General features: G+C 42.6%; 1 protein-coding gene across 1 annotated transcript; it reads left to right on the top strand.

Moving 5' to 3' along the window:
* The first annotated feature begins 2,965 nt into the window (after nucleotides 1-2,965).
* LOC310812656 (rho-related GTP-binding protein RhoE-like) lies at nucleotides 2,966-9,972 on the top strand. Its single transcript, XM_083681302.1, has 5 exons — nucleotides 2,966-3,383; nucleotides 3,506-3,593; nucleotides 7,482-7,591; nucleotides 8,377-8,502; nucleotides 8,809-9,972. The coding sequence occupies exons 1-5, from the start codon at nucleotides 3,279-3,281 to the stop codon at nucleotides 9,049-9,051; spliced, it is 672 nt and encodes a 223-aa protein (XP_083537428.1). The 5' UTR covers nucleotides 2,966-3,278; the 3' UTR covers nucleotides 9,052-9,972.
* The last annotated feature ends 13,672 nt before the right edge of the window (nucleotides 9,973-23,644 follow it).

Below are 23,644 nucleotides of genomic sequence, written 5' to 3'. Positions count from 1 at the left end.
TCAGCATTCTGGTCTTTGTCTGTGAGAGGGGAATGGTGTCAGCACAGTCTTTTTTGTTAGAGTCTCAGTGGGGAAAATGTTCAAGGTGGGCTCCCACAGCGAGTCCTCCGCAGCTCTAGTCCAGATATCACACAGGGAACAAAGACATAAAGAAAGAAAGAAAGACCCCCTTCACTCGTCTGAAGCAGTGGCTGTTGGGAAATCCGCTAAGCAGATACCCGCTGCTCCAGTCCTGCTCACCTGCGAAATCCAAACTGACAGCGTTTTTCTAGGGGGAAAAAAGCCTCCCGCCACAAAGGAAAGCACATGCTCACATTTGGCTTGGGCTTTGACATTCTTTGGCCTCTGTGGTTTTATTATTGTGAACGTTTGGCCGACATTGGGAGCGGGTCGGCAGCGACGGAGGGTGGGAATCATTCCTGGTGCCTAGTGTATTATCAAAGCCATATGTGTCCATTTATCCGTGAGCCGTGGCCTCTCCCACTGTCACACACGTTCGATTCCAAATGCAAAACACAAGGCGTCTGTCTGTATGCAAAAGAAAAATGTACACCAGCTGCGGATAATACCCTTAGAGATTTTACTAAGACACAGACACATTGGACATGACACAAACATACTGTCCCCCTTGTTAAAACACTGAAACCACTTGGGTATTAACAGTAAAGCAAAACTGTATCTTGACGATGGGTAAATCTTGACATGCTGACGAGGCACTGTGGGGTCGTACAGTAGCCCTGTAGTACTATAGTGGACCGTAAAGCAAGAACGATTGGGGTTTTAAGGCCTGGTTTCTGCTGTGTAAGCCCTTCGTTGGGTCTTTTACTGACTTCTTCATTCGACAGGTCATGTATCTTCTCAAGCGATCCTGGACGAGGCTGACTCTTTGGTTGGATATACAGGAAAGTTATTGGCTTGTGAAATGTAAATATATGAGGCTTGCTGTGTTGAGTCAAGCTCAGGGAGACTGTCAAGCATTCCTTGTCAGAGTTGTGTCTGGCTGGCCATGTGAAATGTTGTTTTGAGAGAGATGAGTGTAGCTCTCTGGTACTCTACATAAATACAATCATGGATATGCAGTAAATGTAATTTTATTAGTTTACACAATGACAATGTGTAAGACAATGTCTTACTGTGAATTTCTCTCTCCTCCCTGGAAACCTTATTAGTGTAGTTAATAGGATAGGGTTTGTTTATAGAAAAAAGCACCATACATTGCAGACTGGTTATTATGCAGTTCGGAAGAAACAGGGCTGATGAACTGTTAGCAACAAACTGTGAGCATTGGTTCAACAAACTCAAGTCCATTCTTCCAGCTGAGAAAGCAAGGTGGTCAGACAAAAACCCCCTGCAATACTCGTGGTCTAGGCCAAAAATAGTCCCCAGTGAACTTGAGAACAGCTGAGGCTTACATCAGCATATAAACAACTGAGGGTTCATGACCTCTGTAAGAGCCTAGGTCAAAGGTCACGGTTGTCAGTTGTGTTATGTCTATTTATCTCCTGAGAAATGCACAACACAGACATTATTTAATCACATGGAATCAGTGTGTGTCATTTCTTGACATAATCAGAGCTGGAGTGATAGTGAGCCATTGATTTGGCAGACAACAACAGTGTCTCCTATCTTTGTAAGTCACATTTCCCCTGAGATACTGTACCTGATCTTCTAGGTTACAGATGACAAGAGGTTGTTCTGTGTCCGAATTCCTGTGTGTTCGACAGAATGTGCTCTGACCGCACAATGGAGAGTCTCCTAGGGAGGAAGAAATAGTAATCAAAAAGTGCTGATTCTTGGCAAGGCCTACTGTAGCCTGACAGAAAAAGCAATCAGTGAGGTGAATACTTGAGTCATACTGTAGCTTTCCTCAGAAAAAGAAACTCTGTTGAACCCAGTCTAATCTAGCTGACGGTGCTGGTGTCGCTTTATTACTATGCAATACAATGTTCATTATGCTTTTTCTTTACGGTGAAACTGTCAGTAAACTGAGGTTAGTAGAGCCTATTGAGGCTTAATCCTATAGGCCTATAGAGCACTATAAAACACAACCTTTCTCAATCATTTTCTATAAGGAGAGCTTGCGAGTGAGAAATCCACTGTTCTGACACGCACTCCCTTCTCTCCTAGTGGCATTTGACAATAACCCTTGAACTTGAACTTCAAGATCACCAAACAAGCACAACAGAAGAAGTAAAATAATTATGCAAAATAATCATTGTGTGCAAAGTGCATAATGATGATACTGTACATTGTGTACTGTGCTTGTGCCATCTCAAGGAGAGACGTCAGCTTAAATACAGTACCTGCCACAGACACTGTGACCAGAGCTTATTATAATTCCCCTCACGTCGGTATTAGGATGAGTCTGCTGAGTTCCCTGTTGATTCTGCTCCAACACAATATGGCAAGCAAGGAGAGAGGGATCTCCCATCTCAGCATGGAAGCACAAACTCCAGCTGCTTTTCCCATTCTCAAGGTTATTGATATGCATTGGAGAACAAAAGCACAATGCTACTGCAGATTCTCTACAAGACTGCACTGCCTCTCCTTTAAAGTAGTGTACATATGAACTGGGAAAAAAGAAAAAAGATCAGATTTCAAAACATACAGTACAGTGAGTTTAAATGGTATTTTTTATTTTAGTATGCAAATGAACTAACCCTAACCCTAAGTTTCAAATGATAAAATCAAATATATTTAAAGTAACCTATATCCTCCTTGAACAGTTTGTAAATAACTGCTCTAAACTTGAATTTATATGTGGCAATAAAATATAATGAATATTGCACAAATTCAAATATATAGCTTTTTTCGCCGTCACTAAAAAGCCTGCTTCGTGAGAATTTCATGAGGGACTCTTTCATGAGGGAAGTCTTGCGCAACGCCCTCCCCCTAGTCCCCCAGTCTTGAAATAGGAGTGCATCTCTGAAAGAACTCTCAAACTTGCCTTAGTCGTGGACCGTTACTGCGTCTCGAAATCTGAGCTCTGGAAGCAGGAGATGACTGGCTTTATGGGACCACACTTGGATGTCATAGATCGTTCTCTCTCTTAGGGGGATCATCTAAATGATTGAAAGACTTTCTATTTTTAAAAGTTTTGAAGCTCTCAACGGGACAGCCTGGATATATTTCCCTCCGCAGTCGATGCAGTTTGCTCATCATCTGGAATCTTATCAAGGAATGTGTTGAACTCCGGTCGTGTTGTCTCTGGATCCCGACCGTTTCGTGAGGGCACATTTTCTTTGAAGGAAAACAGGGGATAATCTCACTGTCTCAGGATGGATTCAAATTCCGGCGTAAAATGTAAAATTGTGGTTGTAGGGGACAGTGAGTGTGGTAAAACATCTCTACTAAATGTCTTTGCAAAGGATTGCTTTCCAGAGGTAAATTTAATTTGAGGAATTTCGTGACAGGTATTTGCTGTCTTTTTTTGCATTACAGCTCAGGCAAGTAAACTGCAAATATTAATGTAAAATGGGAATTTACCGGTGTCTTTTATGTGTAGGCTTACAATCCCACGGTGTTTGAGAACTACACGGCGAGTTTTGAAATCGATACGCAGAGAGTTGAACTCCGTCTTTGGGACACCTCAGGTAAGGACACTTGCGAGATGACAATTAAGTTGTGGAGGCGAAATGTACTGTCTTAAAAAGTGCGTTAATGCATTACTAGGTGGAGGTCTATAGACGATAACACGTTTTTGAGATAAAATACATTTAAAGAAAACGTTGCATTTTGTAAAGCATTATGACAAACTTGAAATCCAGATTTGAAGAATTGGCCATATAATATGGTTTTACTGTAACAGCCAGCCCCTTCAACGAACGGTCTGACGTTGCTTCTCTGGAATGCTAGGGCCAATAACGGGTTGATCCAGGGAGTCAGATGTGGTCCTATGGAAACAACCCTATATAGGCTACCACTCAATACGTCAGAGAACCCACACACCTTCACGCCCTTGAACACACTGATGTGGGAACACAAACACAGGTGTTGACTGTAGAAAAATGAGTCTTGGGAAATGACCATCTGTCACTGACAAAAAAAATAGGAGCGGAAAACAGAAATACTCAAACCTTACTTTGGCACCTTAGATTTATTCCACTGTATCAATGTGTAGAATAGATCTTCACTTCAGGAAAGATACATTCCTTTAGCCACCTGCGAGCAGAGAAAAGCTGAATCAGGGCAATAATGAGACACTGCTATTTAACCCTAGCCAACATACACAACAGTTCGCTCTAAGAGCTTGGCCTGTCTCCTCCTGTTACTTGTTTTATAAAGCCTCTCCCACTTACACACTGAACAGGAATCCTTTAGGGATCTCCAGCCTGGGGTCTGGAGGTAATTACCTCCTATAGCCTGGCTGTGATTGGGTTTCTACCCCCCTTTACAGCTGCCTGGTGCCCTGCCTGCGTGCTGCTCCAGTGGGGTGGGAGAGAGGGGTGTGTTGAGGATTTGTGTGTCTGTGTGTGTGTGCGGGAATGCATGCGTGTGCGCGTGTGTGTGCACGCACACGTGCATGTGTGTTTGTTAGAGGGGATGGGTGTGTGGGTAAGGGCTGCCTCTGTGACCTCCAGCTGATTGTGGCGTCCCCAGGGTCCCTCCAGGACAGACTCAGAGATGATTACGCCTCAGCTCAGTAAGAACTGACCTCACCAAACACACCAGAGCAAACTCAGTGGTGGCCGGCACACATTTATAGCATTCCCACCGGCAATTGTTATGATAACCGTGTGGATATAGGGCAAAACTGTTCTGTATGAGTGTTGTTTGTTTTGATCACCTACTGTATGAGTCTCACAGGGATCTTGAGTGCACTGAGTTTCACAACAAGCACAAGGGTGTTCTATACTCTCATGGTTTTTACTTCACGGCCTTCGACACTTTGCCACCGATTTCTTTCCACACCACTTCATAATCCACATGTATGCACTGAGTTTGGTCCCATGTGTTGTGATGATGAATTGAACAGCCCAGAATAGATGATGGTGGCCTTGCTGTTGTTCATTTGTGCCATAGAGTAGTATACCTTATCTTTACTCATGATATCAGGAGGTGGTCTGGTTTCAGAAATAGACCTAGCACAGATGTTCCTGTCTGGCCTTCTCACCATCACATCCCTGCTCATTGTTTCAGACCTTTCTGGAGCACGTACATGCATGATGAATTGCACCTGAGAATAGCTGTGTTAACCCAACTGAAAGGCCATTACAAATGCATGGGGCCCCAGTAGTGAAGGTGGATCAATGCTACACAGGGGAGAGTAGATGAGAGGAAACCCTCTGTTAAAAAATGTCTGTGGTCAGGGAAGTGGTGGTACAGTAACGCACACCCACACACACACGAACACACACACACACACATACACACACACACACATACACACTCATGCACACACACACACACACACACACACACACACACTCATACTTACGCACACACACACGCACACACACGCACACTCATTCGCGCACACACACACACACACACACACACATACACACTCATGCACACACACACACACACACACACACACACACACTCATACTTACGCACACACACACGCACACACACGCACACTCATTCGCGCACACACACACACACACACACACGAACGTGCACGCATACACAAAGCAAAGCACAACTTTACTGCACAAGTAATATGTAATGAGTTTGATTACTGATCAGTGCACAGTATCAGACTCTACTGCATGGGATTGTTTAGAGTAGAGCTTTGTACAGTGAGAGTAGGTTGTGTCATTGCATTTTGTTGCCACCTTTACCTCTTTAGACCTCATTAATCACGCTAACCCAAATTAGCCTTGTACTATAGTAAGCATGAGGAAGTGTCTGTGAACACCTGTGTCAGGGTGACAGATACAAGGCCTTCTTCATTTCCCCACAGCTCTAAAACGCCCATATCCGACAGTCGATTGTGTTACTGTGTAAATCCTCCATTTTCATCGACTCAATCAAACCACACTATTCTCACATTCCCATGGAAAAGCCTTCGTACCGGAGTCAGGCATTCCAAATCCCTCACACGGAGTGGTAGAGACGTCTTAAGGGCGTTGAGGCAGGGATATGAAAACAGGGGCCTCAGCGCTGTTTGTTTAACATAAGAAATCGGACTCGCCAGACGTGAAAATATTTCATCATTGTTTATATCTGGCCGGTGTGGATTTGTTCATGGAAAAAGTGTAGGGAGGGGCGTCAAACCGCAGCATATGTTTAGGAGCTCTAGCGTGTCCAAATCGGCCTCCGCGGTACAGAAGTAAACTCCTGAGAATTTTGGCTGGGTTTCATTTGTGTTTGGGTAAATTAGAGTGAAAATTGAAAGAGAGTGATGGTGTCATTGGAGTGTTAGTAAAGGGGGGGACCATCTGGGTTCCATTTGTTTATGAAAACATCTCCACTTCTTTCACTTCTTTAAGGGGGTTAGAAAGTCCCTTTCAGAAGTAATGGATCAGGCTTTGAGCGATTGTTATGACTTTCGGTAATGCCATGAAACAGCATACTTTGCCCCCACATTCTTTTGAATTCAATGGTACAATTCAGTAACCAAGGTCATACTACACCCCTTTGTATTCAACGGGAAAAAAGCCATTTGGCACTGAGCCTTCTTTAAAATGACACAAACCTTTCTCTTTTCTGAAAACGAGTCCCTGTTTCCGACAGTGGAGTATGTATACATGAGAAATAGTTGTCCTCCCCACCCCCACCCCCTCCCCCCTCACAGTTTGAACTCACACACACACACACACACACACACACACACACACACACACACACACACACACACACACACACACACACACACACACACACACACAGACCACCTTACCTTGGGAAATTAAGAGATCCCTTCCACATTCCTAACAGGAGGACAATGGGGGAGCTCCGGGACATTGGTGTTGGTTTAGCTTCTTTACCTGGATGTTATCTGATCCAGTAGGTGTACACCACAACAGCCTTAGGTCTCTCTCTCTCTCTCTCTCTCTCTCTCTCTCTCTCTCTCTCTCTCTCTCTCTCTCTCTCTCTCTCCCTCTGCATTCCACTGTAGTATCCACAATTTTCCCAGAGAAAATATTAGGTCGCGGGTTTAGTTCTCAGATTGTTTAGTGTTGGTCACATGACATTGAATCAGTACAGAGTTTCACTGGAAAAACACCTCAGAGGAATCTTCTGTGTTGGGTTGTGTTTGCAATGGAAACCATTGTAATCTGAACCATCCCTGCCTGTAACATTGTCACTGTGTGAGTCAATGCAGCTGTGGAAAGGGAAATGTGTCTGTATAAGTCTACCGTAACTCACAGAAATGTAAGATAGTACCGTGACTCAGTGACCACATAGACAATGGCAAAAACATGTTTTGTCTCTCTGTGATAGCATTAAAATAGTTTAAATTGCCAGCATAAAGGTCTCTATTGGTTTCGTCATTGTTCCTCAGTTAATACGATGATGTTTTTGCATTGCAGGCTCAGCATACTATGACAATGTGCGGCCTCTTTCCTATCCTGACGCTGATGCAGTCCTCATCTGCTTTGACATCAGCAGACCAGAGACCCTGGACAGCGTCATGAAGAAGGTGGGTGAGGGGGAGGGATGGTGTCTGTCTGTCTGTTCTGGAAGCTGTCAACCTCCTCTGTTTTCCCCTGTAGATACGGTAGAGCAAGAAGTGACCCGTCTGTCCTAATGGCATTCTCACAACCCCCCCCCTAACCCTCTCTAGAAAGACCTCTCTCTGTTACTAGGTCAAGTGATCTCAGAAAAAAAAAATGGTCAGCTTAAAACTAGGGCCGTACCACTGAGAGAGACTTGGGCTATACCACTGAGAGAGGTTTGGGCTATACCACTGAGAGAGGTTTGGGCCGTACCGAGGAGAGAGGGGACGGGAGAGAAACATGAGCCTCGGCTAAAAGGTGGTCCAGCTAGACTTTCTCTGTTCACACGTGGAGTCTCAGACATGGCTTTTATGTGTCTAGGTGCCCTTTGACCTGTGATGTCACTAATGCTCAGTATTGTGCCAGCTGAGAGAAGGGTGGTCCAGTGATACCCTGGAGAGAACATAATCACCAGTCTGTTTCTCTCTCTCTCTCTCTCTCTCTCTCTCTCTCTCTCTCTCTCTCTCTCTCTCTCTCTCTCTCTTTCTCTCTCTCTCTCCCCTCCATAGGGCCCAAGTCTCTGGCCCACATATTATACACATAGGGCCCACACATATATACACACACACACACATGCACACACACAAACACACACACGCCCACACACACGCACACACACACACGCACGCACACACACAGACACACATACACACACACAACACAGATCAGACTAAAACTGAGGTCTCTCTCTTTATTTTCTTCCTTCCAGTGGAAAGGAGAGATCCAGGAATTCTGTCCCAACACCAAGATGCTGCTGGTGGGATGCAAGTCAGACCTCCGCACAGACCTGTTTACCAAGTCCCAAAGCAGACAGACACCAGTCTCATATGATCAGGTAGGTGTTGTGACCTTTGTAAAATGGAAAATGCCTTCAAAACTGTATCATCGCCATCATCATCATCATCATCATCAACTTCATTGCATTCACATAGAGTGTAGCATAATTATTTTATCATTTTGATCTTTCATTTTCTATGAGGACAAGGTTTCACTAATGCAGTGAAACTCAGTTGGCAAAATATTTGCATCTAAGTGTTCTCTCCAGATTATGGGCTTTGCCAGTCCTGTGAGCATTGGCATGATTTGTAAAAAAGGCTTAGCTCCAGAGACTGATCTTATTGTGTTGTTCTCTCTCTCTCAGGGTTCCAACCTGGCCAAGCAGATCAGCGCCCCCTACATCGAGTGTTCCTCCCTGCAGTCTGAGAACAGCGTCAGAGACATCTTCCACGTGGCCACGCTGGCCTGCGTCAACAAGAGCAACAAGAACTTGAAACACAGCAAATCCTCCAGGTCCACCAAGAGGATCTCTCACACCAGACCAGAGCTGCCCACGGTGGTCTCAGACTATCAGAAAAACAAAGCCAAGACCTGCTCCATCATGTGACTGAGTTGTTACTGGAAAGACTTGGACTGGAGGACACTGCTCAAGGAATACAGACTATGTGGAGCTTTATGCACTATTAAAAGCCCAATCATCTCCCCAGGGTCCACAATGACTGCCAACTAAATGAGGGATAAAGGTTTTTAACTTGTGAAAACAACTGTGGTTGTGTTTTATAATGCTTTTTACCAGAGATAATATGAAGGAAAGAAAAAAAAAAAAGGAATAATAAAAAAAAAAGCATAAGATCAAAGGAGTTCTTAGACATACATGTTGTACCAGCATTAAAAACAATTGATCTCAACGTATAAACATACAGTATAGTGTTTGGGAAAATGGCATGACCAAAATTAGCTCTCCTTCTACTCAAAGAACTGGAATTCCATGGAGGAGAAGGAGGGCTGTAGAACCCTGACTATTGAAAAGCTTCATTTTCTGAAGTGTTAAAGGTACCACTGTTTTGGGTCTGAAGTTGCTCAGATCGTTTTCAGTTACAAAAGTCGTTGTGGGGAGAGAATTTGAAGGATATGAGAAGCTAGATTGTACAGTAAGTGGCAAGGTTGACAACCAAAAGACCAGTGGAGACCGGTGGAGGTAGAAATCGGAGGACAGGCTCATTGTAATGCATGGAATGGAATGAGGAATGATTTTAAACACATGGGACCTCTACCTCCACCCGCCTCCCCTGCAGGAGACACTGTCACCCTCTATGACATTAATGTTGTTGAACAGACCCCTGCATGTCACATATGTTGTGCCCCACCATTAACGTTTAGCTTTTCTTTTAAAGTCTGAGTCAGTTTATGTTTATCAAATGACTGTAAAACAGTGACTAATAGTTAATTTCAGTCAATTTTCAATGTGAAAATGTACAGGTACAGTAGTTATGAAAATGTGTTTGATTCATAAATGCTTATAAATGCTTTATAAACCAATTACAGCATCATTTATTGAACACACAGGTATCAAAGTGTACTGTAAATCCATACTGATCTATGCTATTGAGTCTTATGAGAACTACTGCCCTTTGTTTTGCTGGTCTCGATTTAGAACATTTAGGCGCGGAAGATCTATCAGTTCCAGTAGACCTATTCTCTGGCTGTTTGAGTGTCGGTATCTGGGGTTTTCTGTGGAAAAAAGGACCAGACACAATCTTTAATTTGTTAGTGGAGACATTAGCTGGAGTGACATCACGGTCTTTCCCCCCCGTCACACTGTCCTCGTTATCAGAGCTGTGACTTTGCTGAAGGCTTCTGTCAAAAACCGACAAGGTGCTTTGGATCCCAGAATGCAACACCACCATAGACCAAAGGATGCACAAGGCTGGCCAAGTTACTACTTGTGACACTTCTTTCACACTCTCTTCCTCTGTTGGCACGCTGCAGAAGCTCTCTGGTCACATGGTGCACTCTGGGTGAAGCTTAACCATCTCTCAGCTGCCTGTCCTCCTGTGCCAAACCCCCTTTCTACCCCTCCTCCATGTCCCTCTTCATGGTAGCTCTGTGGGGTTTTCCAGTGCCAGAATCAGTTTCTCAGAGATGCTGAATTTTCCCTGTAATAATTAAGTGGCAGTTCCCTACTCTTGTTTCCTCTGTGGGGTATTTGCATGAACATGTGGGTATTTAGTTCAGTTCCGTACTGTATGAAGTAACCCTCACCATCCCTCACCAAATATTTTGGTGTTTGTGAGTGATTGTAACTGTACTGTGGCGCGCGATGAGGAGAGAAAAAAGCGGACGGACTAGAAAAACATCAGTCAAGTTGAGACAGTCAATTACCTCGATCAAATGTTACCTAATGAGGTGTAACATGCCAAAATATGGGGCAATTCTCTATCAACAAAACAATAGTTACCACAATGATACAGTTTGGTTCCGGTTATGAAACACTATTCTTGACGGCAGGCGACTAAAGTGTGAAATACCAAGAAGTCACAGGGATATCCTTCGTTTGGCTATTTTTACACACAATATATTGCTGCTGTTTGTCGGAACAAGTGGTTTACAATAGCCAGTACAAGAGCACCGTAGACGAGACCAGTGATCTGTGTCATTGATTTACATTAGGTTGATTGTTGCTTCGCGTATAATATGCAAGACTAGTTCCTCCTTTATCATCAGAACCTTGTGATATTTTGGCAGGCAGGGTCGCTCTGGTCCTGTGGTGCTTTGTGTAATCTTCTCCTCAATAATATCCTGTTGGAGCTCAAATAAAAGAGTGTTTGAGTTTGATTGTTGCAGTGTTCCACAGAGGAGATTGCCATGTTTACGGTAGAGCAAACATGATGGCACATAACAGCCGGCTTCGTTGACATATAGAGGCAATTTGGCCTTTGTGTGCATACAAATCTATGCCTTCAAGATAATGTTATAGTGATGGCACAAGGCATTGATTTACCTTAAATTGTGCATTCACTGCAGTTTCATCACAGTTAGTTTTAGTGAAATAGCAAAGATCACCTCATTCAGGTCTTAAAAGCTCATTTTGGCAATTCAGTTTTCAGTCAATTTAGTTACGACTTTGTATTGTGGACTAAGAGGTATTGAATGTCATAGTACACTTAGTAAATGGCTCTGGTACTATGGTATATGTACTGTATCAATGGCTATGGTATATGTACTGTATCAATGGCTATGGTATATGTACTGTATCAATGGCTCTGGTATATGTACTGTATCAATGGCTATGGTATATGTACTGTATCAATGGCTATGGTATATGTACTGTATCAATGGCTATGGTATATGTACTGTATCAATGGCTCTGGTATATGTACTGTATCAATGGCTCTGGTATATGTACTGTATCAATGGCTATGGTATATGTACTGTATCAATGGCTATGGTATATGTACTGTATCAATGGCTATGGTATATGTACTGTATCAATGGCTATGGTATATGTACTGTATCAATGGCTATGGTATATGTACTGTATCAATGGCTCTGGTATATGTACTGTATCAATGGCTATGGTATATGTACTGTATCAATGGCTATGGTATATGTACTGTATCAATGGCTATGGTATATGTACTGTATCAATGGCTATGGTATATGTACTGTATCAATGGCTATGGTATATGTACTGTATCAATGGCTGTGGTATATGTACTGTATCAATGGCTGTGGTATATGTACTGTATCAATGGCTATGGTATATGTACTGTATCAATGGCTGTGGTATATGTACTGTATCAATGGCTCTGGTATATGTACTGTATCAATGGCTCTGGTATATGTACTGTATCAATGGCTATGGTATATGTACTGTATCAATGGCTCTGGTATATGTACTGTATCAATGGCTATGGTATATGTACTGTATCAATGGCTATGGTATATGTACTGTATCAATGGCTATGGTATATGTACTGTATCAATGGCTATGGTATATGTACTGTATCAATTAGTTTCTCTGCAGCAAAAAGATTGTGCCACATTTAGGATCGACTTGACAAATTTCCTCTTGAAATGAATATTCATTAATCTCCCACATTTCCTCCTACTATCAGTGTGGTACTTTGAAAAGTAATGACATGAAAACTGAATCCAGCCATCCAGAGTTTTGTGTGATCAAATGATGATAATCGTTCAGCGTAAACTGCCCAGCTTGCAATTTCACACCCCATTGCCGGATTCATTAAAACATTGGACCATAATTCTGACCCACTGATAAAAGAAAAATGCTTATTTGCAGATATCTAAAATGCCTTAATTTAATTTTGCACGCACGTTCTCATTCATTCAACTTAAATGGTTCCATTATAGAGGTGTCAACAGTGGAAATCAGGTCACTCCGTGAGTTTGCTTTTTGTGGCAGGATCCTGCTTCCAAATGTTGTGAAATAATGACCGTATGTTACATCTTCATGCTTCACAGGCCACCTGTCTGGTTAATAAACATAAACAGATGTTTCACACAGCAACACATTCATAGAGATTTACCAATGTCAGCAAATTGGAGCAATGGGAGGGTTGGACCAGCGCTCTGCTCAAATTCCATCAGGGGAGAAGTGTGAATGGATTGTGACAAAAGGGAGCTCTTTGTTGAATAGACTTGGCTGAGTGAATGGGGAAATATTCAGTTTGGGCTAAGGAGTGAAACATAATCCTCCATAGACACGCCTAGATCTCTCAAGACATACCAAGGCCAATGGTTGTGGGATGGGATGGGGATATTTACATAAGCTGGATTCTCAAATCCGTTATTATTCAACGTGAAAAAAATAAGTTATATAACAAGCTTATTTTTACCGTGTGCAAATACAGTATGTCTGATATGCTGTAATTTAGTTTCATAGTCAGGTTGGCGGAGCTTCACAGTATGAAAGATCACAGAGAGTGCATGTTAGAACGTTTCTTTTGCCTTTTATAGATAAGCTTGAGTCAGTTTAGAATTCCTGTTTCCACATGAATCTGTCCATCAGAAATGGGTTACATCATCTTACAGCAACTCCTCAGTAATCAGTTACCATAGTAGTTTCTCCTAGCAACAACAACCGCCTTGAGTGTAGAACAGCAGCGCATTTTAACCTCTATGCTTAAAGCAGTAAAGTGAGAAGAGTTAATCTTATTTGAGAGGCATTTGGCACGGATGCAGCAATATTCTACTCATCAAACATTCCCATTTCACTGTAGCCCTCCAGCTCTGGTCTCTTTCCCTACTGCCCTGCTGGTGAAATCTCCCAGGATCCTCTACTGCAGGGCTAAACTGGGCAGTCTCCTCTTTCTCTGCCTGGGAGACTGTTTAATCAGACTGCACCAGCAGAGAAGCTCTACACACACACACACACACATACACACACACACACACACACACACACACACACACACACACACGTATGCACCCACATCTGTAGTTTTTTGGGTTTTTTTTAGAGTTATGACAAGACAATCTCTTGACTGCCAAGATGACAATAGTATTTAACACACACACACAAATTCGGAGGAACTAGGAAGCAAATTCCTGACTGAAGCTGACTCTCCTCCCCCCAGCCTGTTTCTCATAAGCAGGATTGATGTCATAAACCAAACAGGCTGTTTGTGATGATTATATTTCAGCATCTTGTTGGGGGAGAATACTCGTATCTGTAGGACAGAACCACAACTCCTCATACCACCAGCAGAGCAGTGGAGGCTAGTGGAGGTCGAAACAGGACAGGCTCACTTGGATTACAATGAGCCTGTCCTCCGATTTCTACCTCCACTAGCCTTCACTGCAGCAGAGTCATCAGATCATCAGTCATGCCTATATTCAATGCCCCTAAAATAATGAGGATAAAAATATTGTATGTAACTTTAGTTAATAAGAATACAATCGATATTGAGATACATCTTTGTCACTAGGGACAGGATCCACACATTAATGAGAACCAAAACAAAAGAAAAACTATGATACAGGCAGTAATCGCGGTTTGCAACAATAACCATTATACATTGCAAATACAGCATCAACCTCTTAAGTCGTAGTATCATAGCAGATTGCTCATTAGAGGGAAGAAATCAATAACAGGGAGACTATGTTCCTATTTTCAGAGCTGCTGGCACTTTGTCTCCATGCTGCTCATTACGTGGAGTAAAAACAATAGGGAGGTGAGTAGACCTAGGAATTTGAATCACCTTTTTGATTTTGTTTCCAACAGGTACCAGAAGCTAGCCTAGCTGAAGCTAGACCAATGTGGTATACAGCGGGCCCTGCACACTACTGACTTCCAGTCACGTTTTAGCTAGGCTAACCAGAGGCTGCAAAGCTAATGAAAATGACCCTGTCAGTGGCATGGACAACAGCTCCCCTGGCAATGAAATAAGAGACTTGGCATTGGAATTCAAATGATTAATGAGGAGGCAATGGGGAAGGATAATCATAAGCCTAAATAATTGGCCTCTACCTGAAATATAGCAATCAAAACTGCATGAAATAAACAGCTTTTCTCAAAACCAGCTCTACAGCGGACATACACTTACATAACTGTCAAAACTGAAGCTGTTAGACATGTTTGAAACAAGATGGTTTGTTTGTGTTGGTTCAGGACAAGTTGCACATTCATCATTTTATGGCAGGCTGTAAATTCTTTGTGTGAGGGTGTACAGGAGCTGTCAGAGAGAGCTGACACGTACCTCACTACACACATACTGTACAGTACACAGTGTGGAATGCCTCAGGATCTCTACTGTTTACTGTCTACTGTCGGGATGGCAGTTAGACTAGAGGTTAGAGAGGCCGGCCAGCAATCGGTAGGTTGCTGGTTCGATCCCCAGGAGGGAGCCGGAGGTGAGTTAGTGCCCGGAGGGCATCATATCTATCCTATCACTGCTGTTAGTGCCTTGAGCAAGACACTTAACCTTTAAAAGCTCTGTTCTCCCTGGGAGTGTGCATGTGCGTGTGTTGTCTTAGGGGCGGGGGTGTGTGCAAAAATAATTTCCCCTCGTGGATCAATAAAGTATATCTTCTTTTTTACCTCAGACAAGGTGCATCAAGTCATCACCTGTTTTGGACAGTGTTTTATGCAGCTGAAACTTTCTAATGAAAACAATGTTTGATTTTTGGAATTTGAGTATAAGTGGTTCGATACAGTATGTTAGCTTTCATATTGTACTGTATGTAGCAATTCTGGAAGACTATCCCTATCTAAGCTCTAATCATAACCCTAGCTCCAAATCTAACCCTAGCTCCAAACCTAACCCTAGCTCCAACCCTAACCCTAGCTCCAAACTTAACCCTAGCTCCACCCTAACCCTACATCCAGCCCTAGCCCTATCTCCAGCCCTAACCATAACTCCAGCCCTAACCCTGGCTCCAAACCTAACCCTAGCTCCAAACCTAACCCTAGCTCCAATCCTAACCCTAGCTCCACCCTAACCCTACATCCAGCCCTAGCCCAATCTCCAGCCCTAACCATAACTCCAGCCCTAACCCTGGCTCCAGCCCTAACTCTAGCTCCAACCCTAGCCCTACCTCCAGCCCTAACCATAACTCTAGCCTCCACCCTTGCTCCAGCCCTAACCCTAGCTCCAGCCCTAACCCTAGCTTCAACCCTAACCCCAATCCTACCAAACTAATCTCTTCATCAAAAGTACAGCTGCTCAAATTCAGTTTTCCTTCTGAGATATTTGAACACTGACATCTCATCAGATAAGGAATGGTGGATGTCATGTCATAAATGTAAGTTAGCTCGGTTTGACAAACCAAGAGATCTCAATCTAAACAGCAAACAGAGCACATTCCTCTCAGCCGAGGTCTGGGTGCTCATTAAAATGTCTCTGAGGATTGTAAACTTTCCTACTAGGTCCAACCCTGCTCAGTATGGGGTCCTAAAGCAATACTGCAGTCTACGCAAAACAGTTCATGGAGATAAAAAGGGATTTTGTTATTCTGCATTTCTGCAATATTCTAACATCTAACATCTAAAATACAACACCATTCAAAGCACAAAATGAAGCATCCTTAAAGTAGGTATCTAATAAAGACAATATCAATCCATGCAGAATGTTGTTAGCTGGCTCTCCTTCTCCTCCATTTTTGGCTCTATTTCCTCACAAATCTCCTAAATATAATGCATTCATATTGATTTCCTCCAGAGCCAAGACCCAAGACAATAAACAATAAAACAGGTTGCTCGGGAATCCGTGGCCAAGGCAACCTCCTCTTCTGGTCCTGTTGACATATAATAATGTACTCTCTATCTGACTTGACCCTATAATTGCAGGTATCTCCTTTGTTTGCCTGTAATGACTGGCACTATTATCTGAATAGAAATTGAAAGCTTTCTTGGGGAATCAAAAGGACAAGCCAGATAGCATCAACGTCCACCACAATGGAAATCAAATGGAAATGTCTGTCAAGAGTGAGGTGAATTCATACACCTCAGTTCCTGCTTCTCCTCAGAAGCAAACAATCAACAGCCAGTTTGTTTCTTTGTTTGTTGGTTGTCATCAACATTCGTCTTGGGAGGAAATTGGGGATGACAGGCTTTGAACAATAGTAATTGGTTTTGGTTTGTTGTAAGGTAACAAATATGTGTTGTGGAAAATGATTATCTTTAACAAGTGTTGTTTGTGTAATTCCCTTTGCAGTAATGATAATTACTCTATTTTGAATCTTGCCTGAAAAATCTGAAAACACATTATGTTAGCTGCCTATCCCCATGGCATCTATGTCTTTATGAATGATTCATCACTTTCCCTTTCTTTTTCATAAACAGAGGACCTAAGTGCTAACATTTGGGAAATATGAAGAAAGAGAGAGATTAAAATGTTGAAAAATGTTAAAGCATATTCCTTGAGTTGACATTTTGTGGCTGGGGTTCTATAATGTAGATATGCATTTGCAATTTAGTTGAGTTGACGATTCTGACATTTCTCCGCAGTGGAGACCCAGATATGTCAAATATATGTGATCCATTGACGAAAATACGATTTTCTTTCTTGCTGGACAGCATTAGAATCCTTACACAGTAACTGGGCTTTTCTGGTGCTCTGTCGAATTGCTTGTCACATTGAGTCAACACGAAGATGCAGTTTTTACTGAATGCTCTGTGGTTTCCTGGGAGGGCAGAAATGTTACAGTGACATTCTTGTGTATAATGCACCACGGGTGTGGAGGGATGCAGCATGATGTCATTGGTGTCCTGTAACCATCACATGCATGTGATTAAAATGGCTAAAACAGTGTATCTTACATTCCCAAATGTCTAAAATATACATGTAGTGTTGTTTCACAGAAAATACTCTACAATATGTTTTGGTATTTCAGCAATGTGATGATTAAATCACTATTAATTGTGGTAAAAATCTGCCCATGTTTTTTGTTTGTTTCAGAAGACACTGATTATAGATAAAAGCATATACCTACTGTACTATGCAATGGATGTGTCTTGACAAGGGGTTGAAATTCTGGCCACGATCTCCGGCAGCTCACAAACAATAAAACCTGCCATTCCACCACCGTTAACCCTCTGTTTGAAAAGCTTCTATACTGTTATGCCTAATCATAGAACACTGCCATCATAAGCCAGTTAAGAGCCATCAATTTTTTATTGAGCACTCTCTGCCTCTCCACTAAATCAAGAACAGGCACTTGATCAAAAGGAAAGTGTGCTCAATTCTGTGAGAAGTGGTTTGTGATGAGCATATCTAAGACGCTCTTAGACTGAAAAACTTAGATTGTAGAATCGTGAATCAAATATTTTATCATATTGTACGATCCTGTAGATGTGAAATGTGGTCCCATAGGGCACTTCGTCTAATGATAGCTTTTCCACTAAACCCCATTTCCCCATCCTTCAGATTCTAGGACAAAAACACCCTTTGGCAGTAATCTTAACCAACCTGTAGCTGAAAAGGCCGGTAAGAGTGTATTAAAAAAAAAAAAAAGAAGAAGAAAAGTGCATCTGTGAGCATGTCATTAAAGTTTTTTTTTTTCTCCAATGAAATCAGCATAAGCATTTTACCAACTTGTTTTTTATTTCCTCTGTGTACTACTCTGAGAAATTGAATCTCACTACATAAGCTCTAGAGAGAGCAGCTATCATTGCCCTCATTGTATTCACCCATTTCCTTTAATTGAAAATTCAACCATTCCAAGGTAACAACCAATTTAGAAAAAAAAACAGTTCTCTGTCATTTATTTTCCTACTCTTTTCTTCATTATTTCTCTTCTCTCTCTCTCTCTCTCTCTCTCTCTATATATATATATATATATATATATATATATATATATATATATATATGTATATACACTCACCAAACACTTTATTAGGAACACACTTTGGGCCCGTGAATACCCATCAATCATCACTTGAATGCCACAGCCTATTTGAGTATTGTTGCTGACCATGCGCATCCCTTCATGGCCACAATTTACCCATCTTCTAATGGCTGCAATCATGTCATCATGGACCAGAAAGTGTTGGGTGAGTGTATATATATCAACAACATATAATGTATTGAATATCAGAAAACATACATCGTATATGGAAACCTGACATTCCAACTATTTCAAAAATGCACCAAAAAACTATAATCACCATCATACTAGATTAACTTTACATGCTTTCTTTGACTCATACATGATCTCTCTATAGAAATGAAGAGATGTTAGCTATGATTGTTTTCAGCCAAAATGGACTAATATCATCCATAACCAGCTAGCCTGTATGTTTAGCTCCTGGTCCTTCCCCTGGGCAGCTTTCTAAATAGCCTGCTTAAATGCAAAACCATAACCGCCATTTTTGGAGGTCAACAGATAAGTCTAATACATACAGCCTTTATAATAGGTTAATCAAGTCAGGGATTAAACCCAGACAAAGACTATTGATTTATTAATCCCATCACCCTCAATCCCCTCTCAGACTATGAAGCACACATTATGGATTTAGGTAAAATACATAACACACAGATGCTATCAAGAGGAACACGGATTACATTTGTTATTAGCTACGCCATGTTTTCTATTGGTACAGTATGTACTTCCTTCCTCCATGGGTTAAGTTTACATTTTTACATTTTTTGGCATTTAGCAGACGCCTTAATCCAAAGCGACCTACAGCATATACATTTGTTTAAGTAAGTGAATCATCTATTCATCCGTCATCATGAGATAAAGTAATCAATGCTCAGACCAGGGGCCATAGGCAGTCACAATGCTAGAAGAAGGAATTATTATTATTATTATTTATTTTTTATTGACAGGAGAGAAACTTGTACATGGGGGTAGTGGGGGTGAAGAGGTCTTTATGAGGGACTGTTAAGATGTAGCCTGAACAGATGGGTCTTCAATCTACGGCGGAAGTCAATTCAATAGATTCATGTCAATTCAAGAACATTCATTTATTTTCCCAAAGTTTCACCCCTTTCATTTATCTAAATGCTTTTCTCAGATTTAGGACAGCTAGAGAAATTGTGCTCACCCACGATAGTGCACCTCCAAACATAACTATATCTGAGCACCTGCTCCCATACATACATGCCTCTGTACAGCCTTTTACAGTAGTATACTAATTCAATATAACTAACATTTGATATTCATTGAGAGGTGGTGCCAATTATGCCAGCGAAATCCAGTTGTGTATATTGCATAGGCAGGGTCTCTCAGCTGTGAATATCTATAGAGCAGTAATGATCATTTTCCTAAGGGCTATAAATGTTTTATAGCATCGATTGCAAAATCCAATACGCGGTTACCGTAACACCCTCCTCCGACACAACAATTACTTGAGATTGGGTGTTTTGACAATATGATCGGACTAAGACTAGGCCGTAGTGTTAACTAAATTGTTTGACAAATAACCATTTAGGAATGCATCCTATACTGTTGATTACTGATGTCTTTGACAAAACATTACAAGCAATTAACAATAATAACACAATGTTGTTACTGTGGTAATTACAGAGTTACAACTGGCTGGACCCACAGTAAAAGTCAGCCACTATAGAAAGAACTTTGAATCTCTACCACTTCAATTCCTTCCCTCATCTCCCCAGTAGAGGCATATTCAGTGTCACAAGCCTGACTTGTAGGTGGAGGGCCTCTCAGCCGCTGTAATACAGGGGGCGCAGATGCTCAATGGCAAATGAAAGAGAGAATTGGTATTTAAGTGGAGTGGGTGAATGGAGTGATGGAGAGAGGGATGGAGGGTGAAGGTTAGACGTGAGCAGCTTCCATAGTCATGAAGCGCCTTAATGTTCTAGAACAATCTGGACTCATGGATACGCTAGGGGGCTTCTGAGTGTGAATTGATGGATTCATGGTTCCACAGAGAACAATAAGAACAACCTCAGTAGATGGTGAAAGCATGAGGGAGCAACCAACAGGGAAGACAACATCCCACTTCCATCAAAACCATCAATAATGTAATGACATCATTCACCACCCCATTGTCAAATTACTTATCATGTGTAACATTTTCCTCATAGAAATCCTGGTACAAAGAAGGATCATCAGATAGTCTTTTATGCAACGTCTATGATGACACCATTACTGTCCATGTGACTACAGTGGAAATAGAGGCATCAACGTTAGTCAGTGTAATTAAATCATCCAGAATGTTGTTGACACGGGGAAAGCCAGACAGGAGGTATTGAAAGCACGATTCCTATCATTGTTTGAATAATAGGCTACACTTGCGCCCCAAGGGCCTCATTCAAAATTCACACAGTGTTTATTGTATATTTACAGTGTCTCATTATCTCAATAAGGACCATATGGGTTCAGCAGTGCAGAGGAGGGAGATCTCTTTCACCAGTATTAGTCTTATCTGCATATTTATTCCTCTCAATTATTCAGAGGAAGAGGAAACGCATTAACAGTCTTTTACATTATTAGCTAATTAGCCCTGCATCCTTCAGCGTAACGCCGACCCCAGTGAACCACATTCAGAGGCATCCTCTGGCTCATTGTATTGATCTTAACGAGGGAGAAGAGGAGGGCAGAAGGGGAGAAGGGGAGAAGGGGGAAAGGAGGAGGGAGAAGAAGAGATGCATTTCATTTCTACACCCAGGCCCCAGAGCATGATGGAAGGCTTTGAGACTCCTGGGAAATTAGAGTGTTGCTGTCTACGGGGCAAGAGACAGGAAACATACAGAACACCAGGAAGTAGGGGTGTAAACCTTGAAATATTTATGACCAGGACCACTTCTCCTGGAGCGGGCAACAAGTGACCTTTGCCCCCAGGAAATGTTAATTTGTGTCTGCAGCTTTTGATGTTTTGCACCCCGCTATGTTGGTACATGTATGAAAGGGAGAATTTCTTACTCCGAGGGAAATTACAGTTCTCCTTATTCATTGAATTCAGCCAATAGGAGCTGTCTGTCACGCCTTCCACTTCCACCTAGCCTGTGCCGGTCTCTCTCCCTCTCCCCTGTCTGTGTCTGTCTGTGTGTGTGTGTGTGTGTGTGTGTGTGTGTGTGTGTGTGTGTGGGCGTGGCTCCAGGCTCCAGCCATCCTGTTCACCTCATCATCTCCACCTGTTCGATCTTCACACCTGCGGTTCATCAGGTCATCAACCTGCAGTATTTAAACCCCAGCTTCCCGTCCACTCATCGCCAGATTGGTTTTCACGTTTGTCTCGCTCTCAGCCGCTTTGCAGCGCTTAGTTCTCTGTAGATTCTCTTTGTCTAAGTATTTGTCTAACCACGTTCTCTCCACACACACTCTCTCAGGACCACTTCCCGGTTTCTGCCTGTCTGCCTGCTCGCCTGCCTGCCCTGCCTGCCTGCCCTGTCTACCTGCCTGTCTGCCTGCTCGCCTGCCTGCCCAGTCTGCCTGCCTGCCCTGCCAACCTGCCCTACCTGCCTGCCTGCCCTGTCTACCTGCCTGCCCTGCCTGCCTGCCCTGCCAACCTGCCCTACCTGCCTGCCTGCCCTGTCTACCTGCCTGCCTGCCCTGCCTGCCTGCCTGCCTGCCCTATCTGCCCTGCTACCCTACCCTGCTTGCCATTCCACCCTGCTACTCCATTTTCCCCTATTCCTTCATTAAAACCTGTTTCTTTTTTCTGTGTCCTGTCTCTGTGTCCTGCGCTTGGGTTTCTTAGCTCTGACCGTAACAGAGCTGTCAACCCCAATTTCCTTGAATTACAAATGAAGTGGAAATCTGAGATGTATGATATTGATTTACATTTAGTGAAAAGTTCAAAAGATAAATCATCTCACTAATTCGGTCAACTACAATACCACGTATACAGAATTTCAAAAATGTTCCTCCCGAGACCTTAGCTTTGCTATTCTTCCATTCAAAGTCAGTGGGGGGGAAAGGAGAACAATTGTGGTAATGTCTATCAAGAACAGAATAAGCAACAACCATGCATTTACACTCACACTGTCTCCTCATAAGGCTGACTATGCTCTGTCAATAAAGGACGCCCACATCAAACCGTTGGAGTTTAGCAGCCAGATTTAAGTGAGTGTTTTTCTCAGTGAGAGACCATGCATACTAGCTCTCTGGCTGGATTGGGAGTATGGATAGAGCTGTAAGTCTGTTATTTAAAGAGCCTGCGTATTCTCCTTTATACAGTCCATTAGAGGTCTGCAGTCTGCACTTGTTTCCCTGAATCACCTTAGCACTTAAAGTAGGGTAATTCTAGGAATTTCTCAGAAAATATTACAGGAGGCCTACATTAAAAAGGCTATTTGACCATGGTCAACAGTGGCTATTACATTCTCGCTCACCTTAACTAACTGTTAAATCGATTTAGCTTTAGCCTGTAAATGTGCTTTTCCAACCTCCTCTTTAATGTCTGAACAAACAATCCTAGGTGGGCAAAGTGTTCATGCTGCTGACTCAGTGAATCAGCGTTCTGTGTGTCTTCCTTTCAGGCAGATAGTTTGACGGCCGTACCCTTCAGGCCCCAGGTCACTCAACCAACCACCATAACTCCACAGCTGCACTCGGCTCATTATCCCCCTCCAACACGTCCGTCAGAACCACTTTGTCTGCATAATACAGGACATTATCTGACATGACTTGACTCCAGAGATGCTCTGTTCAGTCTGCCGGCCCCGCACTGGCCTTCCCTCGGCTCATCTGGGTCTCGAGCAGATGGGATGTACCGTGCAGGACAGAACAGAACAGAACGGAGCCGAGCGGAGCGGAGGACTTGA

Source organism: Argentina silus (assembly GCF_951799395.1).
Source record: "Argentina silus genome assembly, chromosome: 12".
Lineage (NCBI taxonomy): Eukaryota > Metazoa > Chordata > Actinopteri > Argentiniformes > Argentinidae > Argentina > Argentina silus.
Note: the sequence above shows the minus strand (reverse complement) of the source record. Positions and strands in the feature narration are given on the sequence as shown.